At 35.7% G+C, this 17,859-nt stretch overlaps 1 protein-coding gene across 1 annotated transcript in view; it reads right to left on the bottom strand.

The window, feature by feature from the left end:
* The window catches only part of WDR72 (WD repeat domain 72), a 210,118-nt gene that overhangs the window by 168,865 nt on the left and 23,394 nt on the right, over window positions 1-17,859 (bottom strand). The window contains exons 2-3 of the mRNA XM_017504589.2: window positions 8,557-8,721; window positions 1,281-1,387 (exon numbers count right to left, since the gene is read on the bottom strand). Of these exons, the coding sequence (XP_017360078.1) occupies window positions 1,281-1,387; window positions 8,557-8,709 (260 nt within the window). The 5' untranslated portion in view covers window positions 8,710-8,721. The remainder of the gene's footprint in view (window positions 1-1,280; window positions 1,388-8,556; window positions 8,722-17,859) is intronic.

Genomic DNA, 17,859 nt, shown 5'->3' with positions numbered 1-17,859 from the left:
AAAAGGAATGGATTAGGACATTTCACTTTAGACATATCCAAAGTTCAATCTCTCTAAATATTACTATTAATGATTTACTATAAGCTATGAAAATAGGTATCTATTTGATATCTGTTCAACTAGCCATTTTATTAAACTATTCTGTTTATACAAGATGGACCTTGATTCTTCATTATTCTTTTGGTTTTCAGAATCCAGAAGCATATAATTTCCCTTTGGATTAGGAACAAAAGAAAGGGTTATCTTGTTTCAACTAGCAAGCCAAACCTCTTATTCACAAATGCACACTGAACTGATACCATCTTCCTGAATATATTTTGGCAAATAACTTGTCAGGAGCCTAGTTCATAGTATTTCTTCCATCAGTGGGGCTTTTTCTTACAGGTGAGTCCTATTTCATGGGAGTAAGCTTTGCTTCCATGAAACTACACCGAAATCACTGGATATGTTCCTTCCCCAGTTTCTCTCCTACCATTCTACTCATGATTGAGTCCTCTCCTCTGTTAGTTTTATTGATTTGTTTTTATTTTATTTTTTATTTTTTGAGATGGAGTCTTACAGTGTCACCCAGGCTGGAGTGCAGTGGTGTCATCTCAGCTCACTGCAGCCTCTGCCTGGGTTCAAGTAATTCTCCCTGACTCAGCCTTCTGAGTAGCTGGAATTACAGTCACTGCCACCATGTCTGGCTAATTTTTTCTATTTTTAGTAGAGTCAGGATTTCACCATGTTGGTCTCAAACTCTGATCCCAAGTGATCTGTCTGCCTCGGCCTCGCAAAGTGCTGGGATTACGGGCATGAGCCATCATGCCCAGCCTGTTAGTTTAAAACAGCATCAAACAAGGGTACAACATGAAGATTGTAACTATTCAATTGTTTTGTAAAGCTATAAAAACTTGGATGGGTTTGCTTAAGAGCTCAAAGTGAGTTACTACATGAGAAAAGACAAGCACCTAGACTTTTCTATTGCTGCTTCTAGAATACTAGGCATTTTTCACTAACCTTCACCCAGGAAGAGTGCCACAAGCTCTGATACACATGTTGAGATGCTTATCTTGGTCCCATTCCAGCAGCAAAAGTATTGAGTGAGACTTCGTAATACTGATTACATTGCTTGGGATCATTGCACAAGTTATTCAAACTTTGATGATCTAAATGTTCCTATATGTGAGAGGCACATGTTGATCACAAAGGTTTCCTTCAGCCCTAAACTTGTATCCCATTGTAGTTTTTCAAAAGCGAAGGAAATGGGGAGGGGGACAGAGTTTCCACACTGTACCTACCCGTTTTCAGCAGCACTAACGACGTAGGGCTGTTTAGAGAAGTCTCTTGCTTTTGCCAAACATGTTACTGAAGCTGAATGACCAAATAGGAGTTCTTTTGCTGAAATCTAGAAATAATGAGAGTGAGCTTTTAAATAATTGTAAACTGTGTGAAGAATAAAAACACCACAATATAGTATTCACAGTTCTGATTAGGAAATTCTGTTATGTTTTTGCTGTATACAAGTCTCAAGAAAACTGATATATGGAATATCAAAATCCACAGACTAACAAACTTCTAGGTAGAGGAACTGTGTTGCACGCAGGTTTTGTTTGTTTTGGTTTGGTGTCCATCATGAAACCTCCATGACTGCCAGACCTGTCTTACGACAGCTAGGTTGTGAATACAAATAAGTCTATGTTGATGCTCCCTATGAACAAAATGTCCCCTCAATAAGAGTAGCACATTAATGTGCAGAGTTAGAATTCAAAATAACTTTACAAAATAATACAAGAGAGAATATTATCCTTTTTGAAACCTCCATAACACCCTATATGGTGGTAGGAATGTAAATTGGTACAGCTATTTTTAAAAACAGTGTAGAGGTTCCTCAAAAAAAAAAAAAAAGAAAAAAAATAAAACTTACACATGGCTCCGGATTCCCACGTCTAGGTATATATCCAAAAGAATGAAACCAGTATCTCAGAAAGGTATCTGTACCCACACATTCACTGTAGCATTATTCACAACAGCCAAAATATGGACACAATCTAAGTGTCCGTTGATGGATAAAGAGATAAATAAAATGTGTCACATACAGTCATCTGTCATTATCCATGGGGGACTGGTTCCAGGATACCACCCCCCAAACACCCCATCACATAGGTACCTAAATCACAGGATGCTCAATCTGTTATATAAAATTGCATAGTATTTGCATGTAGCCTATGGCATCTTTTGTATACTTTAAATCATCTCTAGGTTACTTACAATACCTAATACAATATAAATGCTGTGTAAATTGCTTTTTTACTGTATTGTTTAGAGAATAATGACAAGGGGGAAAGTCTGTAAATGTTCAGTACAGATGCAACCCTCTTTTTTTTTTTTTTCAAGTTTTTGATCCACAGTTGGTTGAATCCATGGATGCAGAAGCCATGGACATGAAGGGCTGACTGTATCCACAATGGAATAGCATTCAGCTAAAAAATGAAAAAGAAAGAAATTTGTGACAACATGGATGGACTTAGAGAATATTACACTAAAGAAAATGATCAAGACACAGAAAGATAAACACTCTATGAGCTTACTTACATGTAGAATCTAAAAAGGTCAAACTCATAGAAACAGAGAATTCGTGGTTGCCAAGGACCAGGGGTGACGGAAGAATGGAGTAATGTTGCTCAAAGGGTACAAACTTTTAATTACATATAAGATGCATAAGTTTTGGGATCTAATGTGTGCATTGTGATTATAGTTAATACTATATTGACCATAGTTATAGTTAAGTATATAGTTAATACTATATACTTCAAATCTGCTGAGAGAGTAGGTCTTAAGAGTTCTTGCCACACAGACACAAAAATGATTATGTGAGGTGATAGATGTGTTCATTAACTTGATTGTTGTAGTAGTCCATTGTAACACTGCTATAAACAACTACCTGAGACTAGGTAATTCATCAAGGAAAGAGGTTTAATTGACTCGCAGTTCCACAGGCTTAACAGGAAGCATGACTGGGAGGCCTCAGGAAACTTACAATCAGGATGGAAAGTGAAAGAGAAGCAAGCACATCTTATCACGGCAGAGCAGGGGAGAGAAAGAGTGAAGGGGGAAGTGCCACACACTTTTAAACCATAGGATCTTGTGAGAACTCACTATCACAAGAACAGCATGTGGAAAATTGTCTCCAGGATCCAATCACTCCCAGCAGGTCCCTCCCCCAACATGTGTGGATTACAATTTGACATGAGATTTGGGTGGCGACACAGAGCCAAACAATATCATTTGTGGTAATCACTTCACAATGTATTCATGTATCAAATCATCACTCTGTACACCTTAAACCTATATAATTTTTACTAGTTAACTATAGCTCAATAAAGTTAATATAAAAAGGACTAAAATTCCATTAGTCATAGACTGAATATCAGACATGTTACCATGGAGGAATTTTTAGGCATCAATCTTCACTTCTAAATTTTCTATATTACCTAAAATTTCTAAAAGTAAAACATCTTTCTTATTTATATAAAAAATAAGAAAACATCAAGAAAATAAGAAAACAAGCCACAGACTGAGAGAAATATTTTCAAAAGTCATACCTGATAAAGGATTATAATATAAAATACACAAAGAATTCTTAAAATTCAACAATAAGAAAGTTAAAAACCTAATTAAAATATAGTCAAAAGATCTGAGCAGATACCTCAGCAAAGAAAACACACAGATGGCAGGTAAACATATAAAAAGATGCTCCATATCACCTGTAATAAGAGAAGTGCAAATTAAAAAAACAAACAATGAGAAACCACAGCACACCTATTAGAATGGCCAAAATCCAGAACACTGGCAACATCAAATGCTGGCAGGGATGTGGCAACAGGAATTCTCATTCATTGGTGGTGAGAATGAAAAACAGGGACAGCCACTTTGCAAGAGAGTTTAGTGATTTCATATAAAACTAAATATATGCTTACCACACAACACAGCAATGACGCTCACTGATATTTACCCAAATGTGTTGAAAAGTTGTATCTACACAAAAATCTGTAAAGAAGTGTTTACAGCAGGTTTATCCATATTTGCCAAAATGTGACAGCAACCAAGATACTCTTCAAGTGGTGAACAGATAAATTATGGTACATCTATACAATGAAATATTATACAGCGCTAAAAAGAAGTGAGCTACCAAGCCATAAAAAGATATGGAAAACCCTCTGATATATATTACTAAATGAAAGAAGCCAAACCGAAAAGGTTTTATGATTCCAACCATATGACCTTCTGGAAAAGGCAAAACTTAGCAGACAATAAAACATTAGTGGTTGTCAAGGATGTGGGGAGCAGGAGATAAATATATGTCACACAGAGAATTTTGGGGGCAGTGAAACTATTCTGTATGATACTATAATAATGGATCCACCAGTCTGGCTAACAGCATGAACCTCATCTCTACTAAAAATACAAAAATTAGCCAGGGGTGGTAGTGTGTGCCTGTAATCCCAGATACTAGGAAGGCTGAGGCAGTAGACTTGCCTGAACCTGGGAGTCAGAGTTGCAGTGAGCCAAGATTGTGCCACTACACTCCAGCCTGGGTGACAGAGTGAGAGTCTATCTCAAGAAAAAAAAAAAGATACATGTCATTATACATTTGTCAAAACCCATAGAATGTACAATACCAAGAGTAAAGCAACTTTTGATGATGTGTAGGTTAATTGGTTGTAATATATATATATACACACACACACACACACATATATATAATATATATTATATATTATATATAACAGATATATAATATATAACAGATATATTATATATTATATATAACATATATATATAATATATAATAATATATATAATATAATATAATATGTAATATATATAATATATTATATAATATATATATCATATTATAATTTATAATATAATATATATTATATATAATTATAATATTATAATATATAATATAATATATAATTATAATATAATATATAATATATATAATATATAATATAATATATAATTATAATATAATATATAATATATATATAATATATAATATAATTATATATATAATATATATTATATAATATATATACTGCTGTAGTGTGGCATGTTAATAGTGAGGGAGACTGTGTGTAGATGTGTGTTGGGAGCAGGGTAGTGCTAATCAGATAGGTATAGAAACCCCCTGTACCTTCCACTCCATTTTGCTGTGAACCTAAAACTGCTTTCAAAAATAGTCTATTGAAATTCTTTTTAAAAATATCTTATTTGTCTTCCTGCCTCAGAAATACTAAAATTAACCTTTCTACAGTAAAAACAAAATTTTAACTAAATGATTATTTAAAATACCAATGCTGTCCAAGCACGATGGTTCATGTCTATAATCCCAGCACTTTGGCAGGCAGAGATAGGAGGATCACTTGAGCCCAAAAATTCAAGATCAGCCTGGGAAACATAGTGAGACCTCATCTCTACAGTAAAAAAATTTAGCTAGGTATGGTGGTGCACACCTGTGGTCCCAGCTACTCAGGAGGCTAAGATGGGAGAATCACTTGAGCTCAGACCATCAAGGCTGCAGTAAGTTGAGCTCATGCCACTGTATTTTTTAGCCTGGGCGACAGAGTGAGATATCACCTCGAGAAAAAACAAACACCCAATGTTTTTCTCCTACATGCAAATTTTTTAAATATAATACTAATGTCTAATTTCCCCACTACCTCCTGTGTGAAAGAAGTAAATTCCTCATTATTTTGTAAAACGAGATGATAAAAATTAAATTACAAAACAGAAAACAAGTAAGATCTCCTGAAATGGAGAAGGAGTTGTCAATAATAAACCAAATGTTGGCTGGGCATGGTCAGTGGCTCATTCCTGTGATCCCAGCACTTTGGGAGGCTGAGGCAGCCAGATCACTTGAGGTCAGACATTTGAGACCAGCCTGGTCAAACATGGTGAAATTCTATCTCTACTAAAAATACAAAAGTTAGTCGGGTGTGGTGGCAGGCACCTATAATCCCCAGCTACTTGGGAGGCTGAGGTATGAGAATTGCTTGAACTGAGAAGGTAGAGATTGCAATGAGCCAAGATTGCATCCCTGCACTTCAGCCTGGGCGGCAGAGTGAGACCTTGTCTAAAAAAAAAAAAAAAAAAAAAAAAAAAAAAAAAAACGACCAAAAATTTAATTTGAATAGCTAGCGAATGTCATGAGGGTAATAAAAATCGATTTTCCAAATGAATTAATATCTATTATAGTATTTCTGAACTATACGAACATATGTAGATGAAAATGCAGCCATATAAATGACATATTTTTTCTACCCCTACCCAAATTATTCCTTTATATACACATTTTTTAAACAAAAATAAAATTAAACTACTAAGCATTAACCTATTAATCTACTCACCTGACCATCTTAAGCATAACAATAGGATTTGTTGAGAAATGAAAACTGCCCTTGATTTTTTTCAGTCCGAAGTTTTTCCTTCTAATAGTTGATCAGTTGCAATGTGTGGGCAAGATTGATGGGAAAATAAGAGATGCTGTTTACTCATTGTGGCCCTGTGGTTAGCCATAGAAAATGTTCAGGAAAATCTTTACATGGAGTATCTCACGTTTGTACTAATCGGTAGCTTATTTGTGTAATTAACTTTTCCACAATGTCCTCACAGTGAATTTCAAAAACACAAAGCTGATCCCATCCCCAACTTAAATCTCCTCAATAGCTCTAGCGAATTCAATATAAATTCCTTTACTTGTCATCTAAACTTCTCCATGTCTAGGCCTCTGTCTTCCCCTCTGGCCTTACCTCTCTTAGATCTGTTTTCATACCTAGGTAAGGCAACAGGCAGCTCCTCCTTTTTCCTCCAAGCACAGGCTGTCTCCTTAATGCAGAATAATTTTGCTTCTTCCACTCGCATCAATTGGATTCCCATTTCCAGCCCATATCTCTATCCCTGGATTTCTCTATATCTGCACTCTTGGCATTTGGAATGGAAAATTATTTATTGTGAGGAGCTGTCATGTGCACTATATGATGTTTATAGCATTTCTGGCTCCACCCAGTACATGCCACCAGTATCTCTCATCCTTCAGTTGTAACCACCAAAGTGTCTGCAGATAGTAACAGATGTCTCTTGGGAGGAAAATTGCCCGCTGTAAAAACCACTACTCTGAATCCAAGCAGAAGACTTGCTTCTAAGAGACGGATGGCATCACCTGTACACTGACTATGCAGTGCAGACCATTCCCCACTTAGAGTACCTTGTAATGTAACTCCCCTACAGTAGCCTGTTTTTTCTGTACTGCACTGTAACCTCCTGGGCAGCCAGCACTAGGTCTTATCATTCACATTTGAACTTATGAATGAGTACCCACCATGCCACCCAAATTATATCATGCACTCAACAAATGTATGCTAAACAAATGCTGAATAAATATTAGCAATGTCTTTATAAATATAAAGATGCTAGAATTACAGATTTATTAAGCTTATAGTGATCTACTTAATATTAGACAACTATCCAGCCACAAAATAATACACTTAAACCTTAAAAATAAGCAAGACATTTTAGTCACTTAGAAGTCTGAGTTTAAATTATAATAGGAAATTAATGACTCAATATTCAAATGGGGCCACTATTTTCAAAGCACAACTGTTGCAATAATACTCATCCTTCCTTCAAGAACGTTCATTAACGTTAAGCTGAGCTGGTCTGCTATGCAGTTCTTGGCAGTCCTATAGTAGAACTGTTCAGTGATGGGAGATGTTAATTAATTATACTATAAAATAGAATTACAATTAATTGTTAATTTAGGTCTTAAAGTGACAAACTTTAAAGGCTAAAAATAGTCTTTGATCTTTAAAAGGCTTCTTAATGAGGGCAGTATACTTTAACTACATCATTAGTTTAAATGTTCAAATTGGGTCTACAGGCTGCTAGAGTTAAGCAAATAACTATTCCGATATGTTAAATGTTTATGACTTGAGACAGGGACAATTAATTGCTAATCAATGGGCCAAATCCTAGGTGAGGTCAGGTTCTGAAATAGAAGGATGACAATAGTAAATTGGATTTAGAGCATTTTGATGTGATCTGTAAAAATCACAGGCAAGCAGAGACTAAAAGAATCACAAGAAGGCCAAACCAGCAGAAACACCCAGATAATTAAGATATTACTCATTTAGTTAATCGTGGCTTTCAAGGGTGTCCTTTGTTTAGATTAATGAGCCATAATTTTTAGAATTATACTTGCATGCCTGTAGTTCAGTTACTTAAACATATAATTCAGGATATAAAATAGTAAAACTCAGCATAGCTTAAAGGGGGATAATACTTAGCGGGTACCTAAGATTAGCAATATTCATAATATAATTTTCAAATATGATCTTGATTAATCGTATAATACTTTATTTTCTCAAAATTCAGAAGTAATATCAATTTATTACTTTAATAAGCATCTTTTTAACAGTCATGCAAACCTTCCACTGTCATTGTAGACAGAAAATGCAAGTTGTGCTTATTTTGTGAATGGTGTCTGTTTCAATATCAATAGCTTTCACTAACCTTTAGTTCATGTGAGAGATTCCAGAGACAGAGCTGACCCTCTTGACTTCCAGTCACAATTGTTCTCTGGTCATCAGTGATCATGATGGCAGTGATGCTGTGGGGAGGGGCCTTCTGTCCCCAGAGTGCCACGGCCTGCAGGGAAGTCCTCATTTTGGGTGAATCCTGGACACACAAAGAAGGGAAGAAGCATACATGGTCATATTTTTTAAATTTGAAAAAACTGATAATATTATAAAGCAGATTTATGACGAACCAAACTTCAATGATGTGTTCCTAGGGCTATGGAAAAGGGTACTTCCCCATCAATTAGAAGAGAAGGTAGTCATCAGACACTGAAATTACCATGCACACTGCTAATTCATCGAAAAATAATGACTTATCTTCCAGTTCCTTATTATTGGGAAAGAAAGGAATAGTCTATTCACTTCACACTCAGCTCTTCCTATGGCTACATCCAACTTGCTGCAAAGCCCTGCTAGGCTTCTTAAGAAGCATAGAGCTGTCCACATGGCATAATTTGAAGTCAGCTTTGCAAACTCTCTCTCTTCATCTAGGCAATACCTGAAATTGGGGAATTTGATATTAAAAAATAAATCTTTTCCATAAAAACAATGTTTCCTAGTGTTCAAAGATTCATGTATAACTATCATAATTTATGCCATATTCTATTTTTTTATTAGTATACTTTAAGTTCTGGGGTACATGTGCAGAACATGCAGGTTTGTTACATAGGTATACATGAGGCATGGTGGTGTGCTGAATCCATCGCCCCGTCATCTATATATTCTATTTTTACTAATAATTTTTATTTTACCTATTTTTATATTTGGTATCTTCCTAAACAATAATCTCTATGTAATTGCCACATTCATATGTTAGTTGCAAGGATTAAAACGAATACATAAGTATCAAAAAATGTTGTCTGTGACCACCTAAAATATCACTCAGTGATGTGTGCATTAAATTTTGTGAAACACTGAATTAAATATTCTCCCCAAATGGGCATTCCTTCCTGAAACACAAACAATTTTGGGAGGCAATTTAGCATTATATATTTAGCCCATTAAAAAATGTCAAAAAGAGAGGAAGAATGTGCCAAGGATACTTCCCACATTTGCTTTGAGAAAGTCAAGAAAATGAAAACTTTCTGTCCTGCAGGATTTCTGGTACTAAAGCACCAAAAGGATAAATACCATTATATATTTTTAAAATTTATGATACATGTTATTTCTAGTGTTCATTTATATATATTTACACACACACACACAAATATACATAAACATGCGTGTGCCCTGACACTATGAACACAAACTTCCCTTGTAGTTCCATTGTTTGGAACTCAGTGTCTAGCTCCCTGTTGTTATCTTAGGTCAGTATGTGAGTCTATCTAGTCTAGAATATACTTGTATTATCTAACTGCCTTATCCAAGCACCATGAAACCAAGGTTTCTATAGAAAATGTTCTGAGCATTGTGATTCTGAATACCAGGATTATCCATATTATTCATACTGCCAAGCTAACCAGAGGGTTCTGATTTAAATAATACTATAACTGGAATGTGGACCTTCTTCTGCTTCAAACACAGAGAAAAATACATTATACGTATTTTTTAAGTTGTTGCTTCATGGCCAAGCTTACAAATAAGTCTAGAAAATCCCAAGCAGTAAAAAACTAAGAGAAACCTGAAAAACGGCACAATAACTATTGGAACTAAATTAGTATGTGGCTTTTTGGCTAGGAGTTTGCATGTTAGTCCCTATGTAAGGGTAGGAAGCAAAGCTCTCAGAAGTATCCTTGCTCAATAAAAGGGGAACAGAAAAACTACCCCAGGAAAATAAGAAAGCTTATTTTCAAATCCCTCAAGAAAAATTTCTCAAGCCTGAATTACAAATGGGTTGGAAGTGAAAAAAAATTAAAATTAAATAAAAATTTTAAAAAGTATTATACACAATTCCAGAATGGATTTCTTCACATGGGGATTCTGGAATTATGTATAATACTTTTTAAAATTAATTATATATAAGAAAGTGTTCACAGGTCAATGATACTATTGGGAGGCTTGTCAGAAACACTACAGATCTATTTGAATATCTACATTTTATAAAAGACCATGACAAACGTTAATTGTCACACCTGTAATCACAGCACTCTGGGAGGCCACGGTGGGTGGAGCACTTGAGGCCAGGAGTTTGGGACCAGCCTGACCAACATGGTGAAACCTCCTCTCTACTAAAAATACAAAAATTAGCCAGGCGTGGTGGCGTGCACCAGTAATCCCACCTCGGGAGGCTGAGGTGGGGAAAATTGCTTGAACCCAGGAGGTAGAGGTTGTAGTTAGCTGAGATTGTGCCACTGCATTCCAGCCTGGGCTACAAAGCGAGACAGAAAAAAAAAAAAAATGACAAGTGTTAAGAACAATGTACAGCAGCTGGAACTTATACATTAATGGCAAGAATGTACAATGGAAAACAGTTTGGCAGAAAGAGGTCAGTGATTGCCTGGGGACAGAAAGAACAAAGAAGAGTGAGATTACAATGGGGAGTAAGAAAACTTTTGAATGTGGTAGATCAGTTCATTATTTTAATTATGGTCATGGTTTCATGAGTGTATACGTATATCAAAACTTAAATTTTATACTTTAAATGCATTTATGTATACACGCAAATATTGTGTGGGTCAATTATACTTCAATAAAGTTGTTTAATGTTTTACTTAAGGCATTCTGAAAGACACTCTCACCATCAAGAGTGAAAAGGATTTCCATAAGACAAATAGCCCCAGTAGCAAATAAGCTTACAATAAAAAATTACAAAACATCCAAGAATGTAATAAATCATGAGCAAACAGAAAGATTAGTACCCCAGGAACTAATAATAAGTGAACAATCTAAAATGTATTTCAAAAGAACAAATATAATAAATTATTATAAATCAATAAATAGGTCAGGCTCAGTGGCTCACGCCTGTAATCCCAGCACTTTGGGAGGCTGAGGTGGGTGGATCACGAGGTCAAGAGATGGAGACCATGCTGGCCAACATGGTGAAACCCCATCTCTACTAAAAATACAAAAAAATTAGCTGGGAGTGGTGGTGCACTCCTGTAGTCCCAGCTACCCGGGAGGCTGAGGCAGGAGAATTGCTTAAAACCGGGAGGCGAAGGTTGCAGTGAGGCGAGGCCGCACCACTGCACTCCAGCCTGGTGCCTGATGATGGAGTGAGACTCTGTCTCAAAAAACAAATAAATAAATAGACAAAAGATGAAGTTAAAAAAAAACCAAAAACCTACAAAAGGTAGACTTTTAAAAGGAACAAATACTACTTCTAGAAATAAAACATAATCATTAAAATGAAACAAATCTAAATAAGACAAATCAGAATAGACCCCAGCGAAGGGAGAATAATGAACTTAAATACAATTTTCAGGAAGTTTCCCAAAATACAGCAAGAAGTCATTAAAAAACTGAAAATGTTGAGTAAAAAGAATTCAGAAACGTTAAGATTAATCAGAGATCTTAAGAGATATAGATGCTAAGTGAAAGACTCAATATGTATTTAATATAAGCTCTAAAAATGATAGAACCCTTTCCCTTCTTTGCTAATTCTGTCCTAAAGCCATCAGGTATTAATAGAACAGAGCAGGAATGGAGTGCTGGAGTTTAAATAGTATGAGGAGGGCATCAGGATAACAAGACTGTGGAGTCAGAGCCTAGGGAGGGTGAGTAAGGTGTCCAAATGTGGGGCCAGCCACCAAGCAGGGTGAAGAGGAATAATGCGTACGTAGTTGTCTGGCACTGGGTACTGGAGCACAACCAAGTGAGAAAGGAGCTCACACAATGAGGTTCCTCAACAAGGAGTGTCAGGAGCCTAAGAGGGGTGAGGATAGTGAAGGAAGTGGCCCTGCTGTGAGGAGCCAGAGCCTGGGCAGGGTGGGGAAAACATACATTTATTTACAAGGATGGTCTGGCACAAAATGTTGAAGCCAAAGGAGGGTAGGAAGGCATGCACACTGGGGGATGTTCAGTATCATGAGAACACTGGTAGGGTAAGAAAGGTTGCTGCCTGAAAGTGTAATCAGACATAGTAAAGGAATACAGGGGTAAGCAGGATATTCACACATTGGGCAGTGGGCAGTGAAATTGCCTCCTTCGCCACCCCTGCAACACATGCATAAGACCAAAGTCGACACGGAGTGTCAAAGCCATAAAATGATCAGGAGGACATCCATACAGAGGACAGGGCAGCACATTTACAGGAAGTTGGTTACATAATAGACTGATCAAATAATTAGTATATTGCTTATTTATAATAGGATATTGGTTGAGTAAATGCCCCTTTTCATCATTTTTAAGCTCTGTATACCAAAAGAGAGGGAATGGATTAAGAGTGTAACTTTAATCAGGCTAGACTTAAATTTGAGCCATTGTAGCCCTCTGAGCCTCAGTTTCCTCTTCTACAATATGGTAATAATAATGATAGATACCTTACAGGGTTGTTGAGAGAATGAAATGAGATCATGCACACAATGTGGAGCAGAGAGTAATATTCATAACTGACTACTATTATTTTTATTTTGGCTCCCCTGTTTCTGGGTAATAGAAAGGGTTATCCATATGTCAAACTTTTTCACCATGACACTTCTGCTTTATTCTTATTCAAGTTAAACTCACTTCAACTTCACTTTCAGTAAATGGTAAATTTTCTGAGCAGAGACTTCTGTCTCATTTGTCTATTGCTATAATCGCAGGGCCCGGAGCAGTTTCAGCAAAAGTAGACACTCAATAACTATGTGATGAATTAATGAATGAATGAAAATATACAATATAGTTCTAAAGACTTATGTGTGATAAAATGTCCACCCATTCAAATATTTACAGATGTTTACATATCGGTTAAAATACAAGGAATTTGGAGTTTAGGGAGAAAGAAGTAAATCAAAGCATTTCACAGGTTAAAAATCTTTATAGCCACAGGATTCTTAACACAACCAAATTAGAAAACAAAATGGACCAAGGCAAAAGCCACAAAAAATCAGATCACAACTAGAATTGATATTCAACAATCCAGACTGCTATGTGTAGTGCAACATACCTGAAATTCAGAGAAGTATGCCCAGGGCTGCTTTTACCACCTATAACCTTTATTACCACATTGTAAATACAGTAATTAGTCAAATGAGGTTACTATCACGTGAGCTGCCCACATCTCACTATTCTTATGAGGAACAAATACAATGATGTAAATAAAAGCATATGGGTATACTTATAAATCTTATGCTGTCATTATAGTACCTTGCATATATTACTTATAAGCTCCCATAGGATTTAGAGCAAGTGGCCCTGGATCATTAATGTAATCATCTCTCCTCACTTATAAGAAAGCTGATGATGAGAAATGTGATCTAGATTTTTTTTTTGAGAAGGAGTCTCACTCTGTCCCCCAGGCTGGAGTGCAGTGGCACAATCTCTGCTTAGTGCGAACTCTTACAAACTCTGCCTCCTGGTTTCAGGCTATTCCCTTGGCTCAGCCTCCTGAGTAGCTGAGACTACAGGAACCTGCCAGTAAGCCTGGCTAATTTTTGTATTTTTAGTGCAGATGGGGTTTTACTATGTTGGCTAGGCTGATGTCAAACTCCTGACCTCAAGTGATCTGCCAGCCTTGGCCTCCCAAAGTGCTGGGATTACAGGGGTAAGCCAGAGTGCCTGGCCTGATCTAGACAATTCTTTAGATCACTTCTAATTCTGAGATTCTGAGAAAGATCAAATGAATTGTACAGCGAGGAGGAAGAACTGATGAAAAGGTTGCACATCAGAAGTCACTGTTTTTAGATGCTTTTTAATTTTTTGCTGCAAAATTTAAAATGTAACGACAGAAACTAAGTACCCTGTTATTAATATGATAGAAAGTAAATCCACATCTTCTGATATCCCTAATAATTACCTAGGAATCTCTAAGTGAAAATAAACCTCAGGGGAAAAAACGTTTTATTAAAAATTCTCTACATTAGAATCTCTGCGGTGTGGAGGAGAAAGTTATGTTCCTGACAGAGGTACAACTTGTTATGTTTCAAATAATTAAGTGTCTAGACAAGTTTTAAAGAAGTCTTTGGAAAGGGATTACAAACCTCTATCATAGCCCTCAATTTACAATTATTATATACCTAATTTGAGTGCCCGAATGATATTTTGGATGTCTAAAACAAGCTGGTAGGATTTTGTAGGATAATTTTAAAATCTGGTCTATTTAAAGGCAATTCAAAATAAACAAATAAATGCTCCCACTGGAAAAAATAAGTGAACACTGAGAAAGAAACATCACTTCTCGGCCTTTTGGCTAACAAAAAATAAAAATAAATAAAAATAAGCATCATAACCACAGATAGGGATAAAGTCAGAGCCTACATTTTAGTACTAAGTACATTTTAATATTGCATTTTGTAACATGTAAATAATGTAATCAATATTTTATCATATAATCATTACAGCTATAGAAATAAGTATACAAACAACCGAACATACAGACACAAAACTTCTCTTTAGTAACTCTCAAATAATTCCTACACAAATTCTTGACTGCAGCCTACTGAGATACCAGGTGGGATTCTCAGGATGAATGGGCCTTCAGGAAGCTCACAGCCAGTAGGTAAAACAACCAATTTAAATGAATTACTGGGTAGTTATGTAGTTGCATTTATATATATCCCACCATTTTTACATTATGTATGTATATAATTTTGTCGTTTCTTGGTGGGCATAATGAAAAAATAATTTTAAGAAAAAATTTATTTTAGGTGCAATAATTATTAAAGTGTTATAAATCTAATTTTATACAGTTTAATTACACATAAATATCAATGCAATTTATACATAACTATGAAGTAAACACATAACACTAAATTTAAACATGTTATTTTAGTAGTATATATTGAAATTTAGGTGTATATCAAATAAGACCAAACAGAATTTGTGACATATTTTGGGATTTCCTACCTTTTACAGTTAATAAAGTAAAACCTTTCATTTTTATAATTTCCACATTTTGTTTCTAAACAAAAGACCTTTCAAATTGCTACTTGCAAATGATTTTTTGCCATTCAAAATACAGGAAGTTAGTGAATATTTTTGCTTTCTAAAAAAGCCATATTCGATGTTCCAAATCATGATTTCCTATGTTAATATCGATTTTTAAAGTACTAGCGATAACTTGATGTTCTACATAAAAATCTTTATCAGATCAATGTTCTCTTCAGATCAAAGGAATACCTTCTTGTAGTGAGTCTGCAGTAACGTTTCTGCCTTTATTCTCATTTACACAGGATATTAATAACGAGTTCCCTGTGCTTCCTTTCGATAACCAACACTCTACTGTGATAGAAATTAACTAAATCAGGGCCTCCTAGGGCATGCCATGGTACATAAGATGAGGGGAACGGAAACTTTCAACCTGGTGTATACAAAAATAATCATTTTCTATGTTTATGCTTTGATGTGCAGAAGGCTGGGAAGCATTGAATTAAATAAAACTTGTCTAGAAATAGAAATAATTTAAAGCTGTAGAGGGCTCAAACCATTATGGAGTTCGCAAAACCCTATCTACATCTAAGAAATAAACCTCCTGGTGAAGCAGTCCTGCTGATAGCCACTGACTGGTGCACAGACCCACAGGATGACCTGCAAGCTCCCAAGCTGTTCTGTTTTAAAGTGAAAATTTATTTAAATAATAAATAGAAATAGTAATAGGCTACCTACTCTAACATTAACTTCCCAATTACCTCCTAAACTATAGGGCCTCTCAAATCACTGTTGTGGAGTCACTTTGCAAAACTGTAAATGACAGGGGGAAAAGGTGGGCATGTCTTTTCACTGTTTGATCCCTATCCCTGGCACACTGCCTGCCACATAGGTGACATTCAGTAAACATTTCTTACATGATGTGTTTGACCTGGATACTGAAGCAAGAGTTTAGTCGAAATTGGAAGAGACGTGAAGAATGTAAAATGGAACTCTTATTTTGGTGATGAGGAAGTGGAGGAAAGGTGTTGTGACCTTCCTAAGACCAGTGCATAGTCTTACTCTGGGAGAAGTACATTCTGGGGAATGTTACCACCCCAGTTCCCCTGTTTGTACTCTACCAAAATACAAAGAAACACAAAATTTCCGATTCTGGGTTCATCATTAGGTTGTATCCAGTATACCAGTATTTGTATTATTTTAATTCAAAATATACTTTATTGTAAAGAAAAGAGGCAAGAAAATATTAAAGAACTTGTCAGATAAATTTTTGCCTTCTTTTCCCACACCTTAGTAACTTGCAAATATTCTTTGAGACTCAGTTTTCTCATCTACAAAATGGAAAATAAAATTGCCTTGGAGAACTGATGGGAGTATATGTATAGATAGCTTTTATCATTATTCCTTGTTCATAATTGGCACTCAACATATGGAATGGATTGACTGGATGAGGCAACGAATTACTATAATTTTGTATTGTGAATAGAGATTGTGACTGTCACTTTCTAGCAATCCCTTTAAGGGCATGAGATTTCCTTCCTTTACTTTTATAATATTGTCACTACAATTTCTTTTCTTGAAAACACTGTGGCTATATGCTGGAATATTTGGCCATGAAAATATACAATTTGCTATTGCTTCTAAACTCTATACTGATCTTTAAATCAATGACTCCAAGTCAAATTAGAGTTGCAAGATTTAGCAAATAAAGAACAAGATGCCTAGTAAAATCTGAATTTCAGATGAACAACAAATAATTTTTTGTACAGTATGTACTATGTAAATTTGGGACATGGTTACACTAAAAATTATTGTTTATTGTATGAGACATGCTTAAAGAAAATATTTATTGGTAATCTGAAATTCAAATATAATGGGACCGGTAGGCATAGTAGGGTCTCTGGTATCCCTAAGCTGAAGATACAGGGGAGCCTTATAGATCACAATTAGCACTTCTTCCTTCTAGAGTTGAGTAAATGAAGGCCCAGGGAAGCTGGTTACTTGGCCAAAGAAATCAAAGAAATGAGTGGCTGAGACAGAAGCTGAACCAGGTGTCCTCACAGCCCATCCAGAACTTTCTCCCTGCACACCATTGCAAAGATGCCCCTCCTGACTTGCCCATTCAGAAATTCTTAGGGATTTGCAATGTGAAATTCCTTTGTTATTTTGGTTGTTCTTAAAAAAAAAAAGTCAACCAAACAGTAACAAGAAACCTCTTATTCATGCAGGCTCCAACATGGCCTTCATTGCCTTTAAAAGCTGGACTGACGCTTCCTGATTCTTTCTCCATAAA

Source organism: Cebus imitator, unplaced genomic scaffold (genome assembly GCF_001604975.1).
Source record: "Cebus imitator isolate Cc_AM_T3 unplaced genomic scaffold, Cebus_imitator-1.0 Scaffold325, whole genome shotgun sequence".
Classification (NCBI taxonomy): Eukaryota; Metazoa; Chordata; class Mammalia; order Primates; family Cebidae; genus Cebus; species Cebus imitator.
This window is presented reverse-complemented; position numbering and strand designations above follow the sequence as displayed.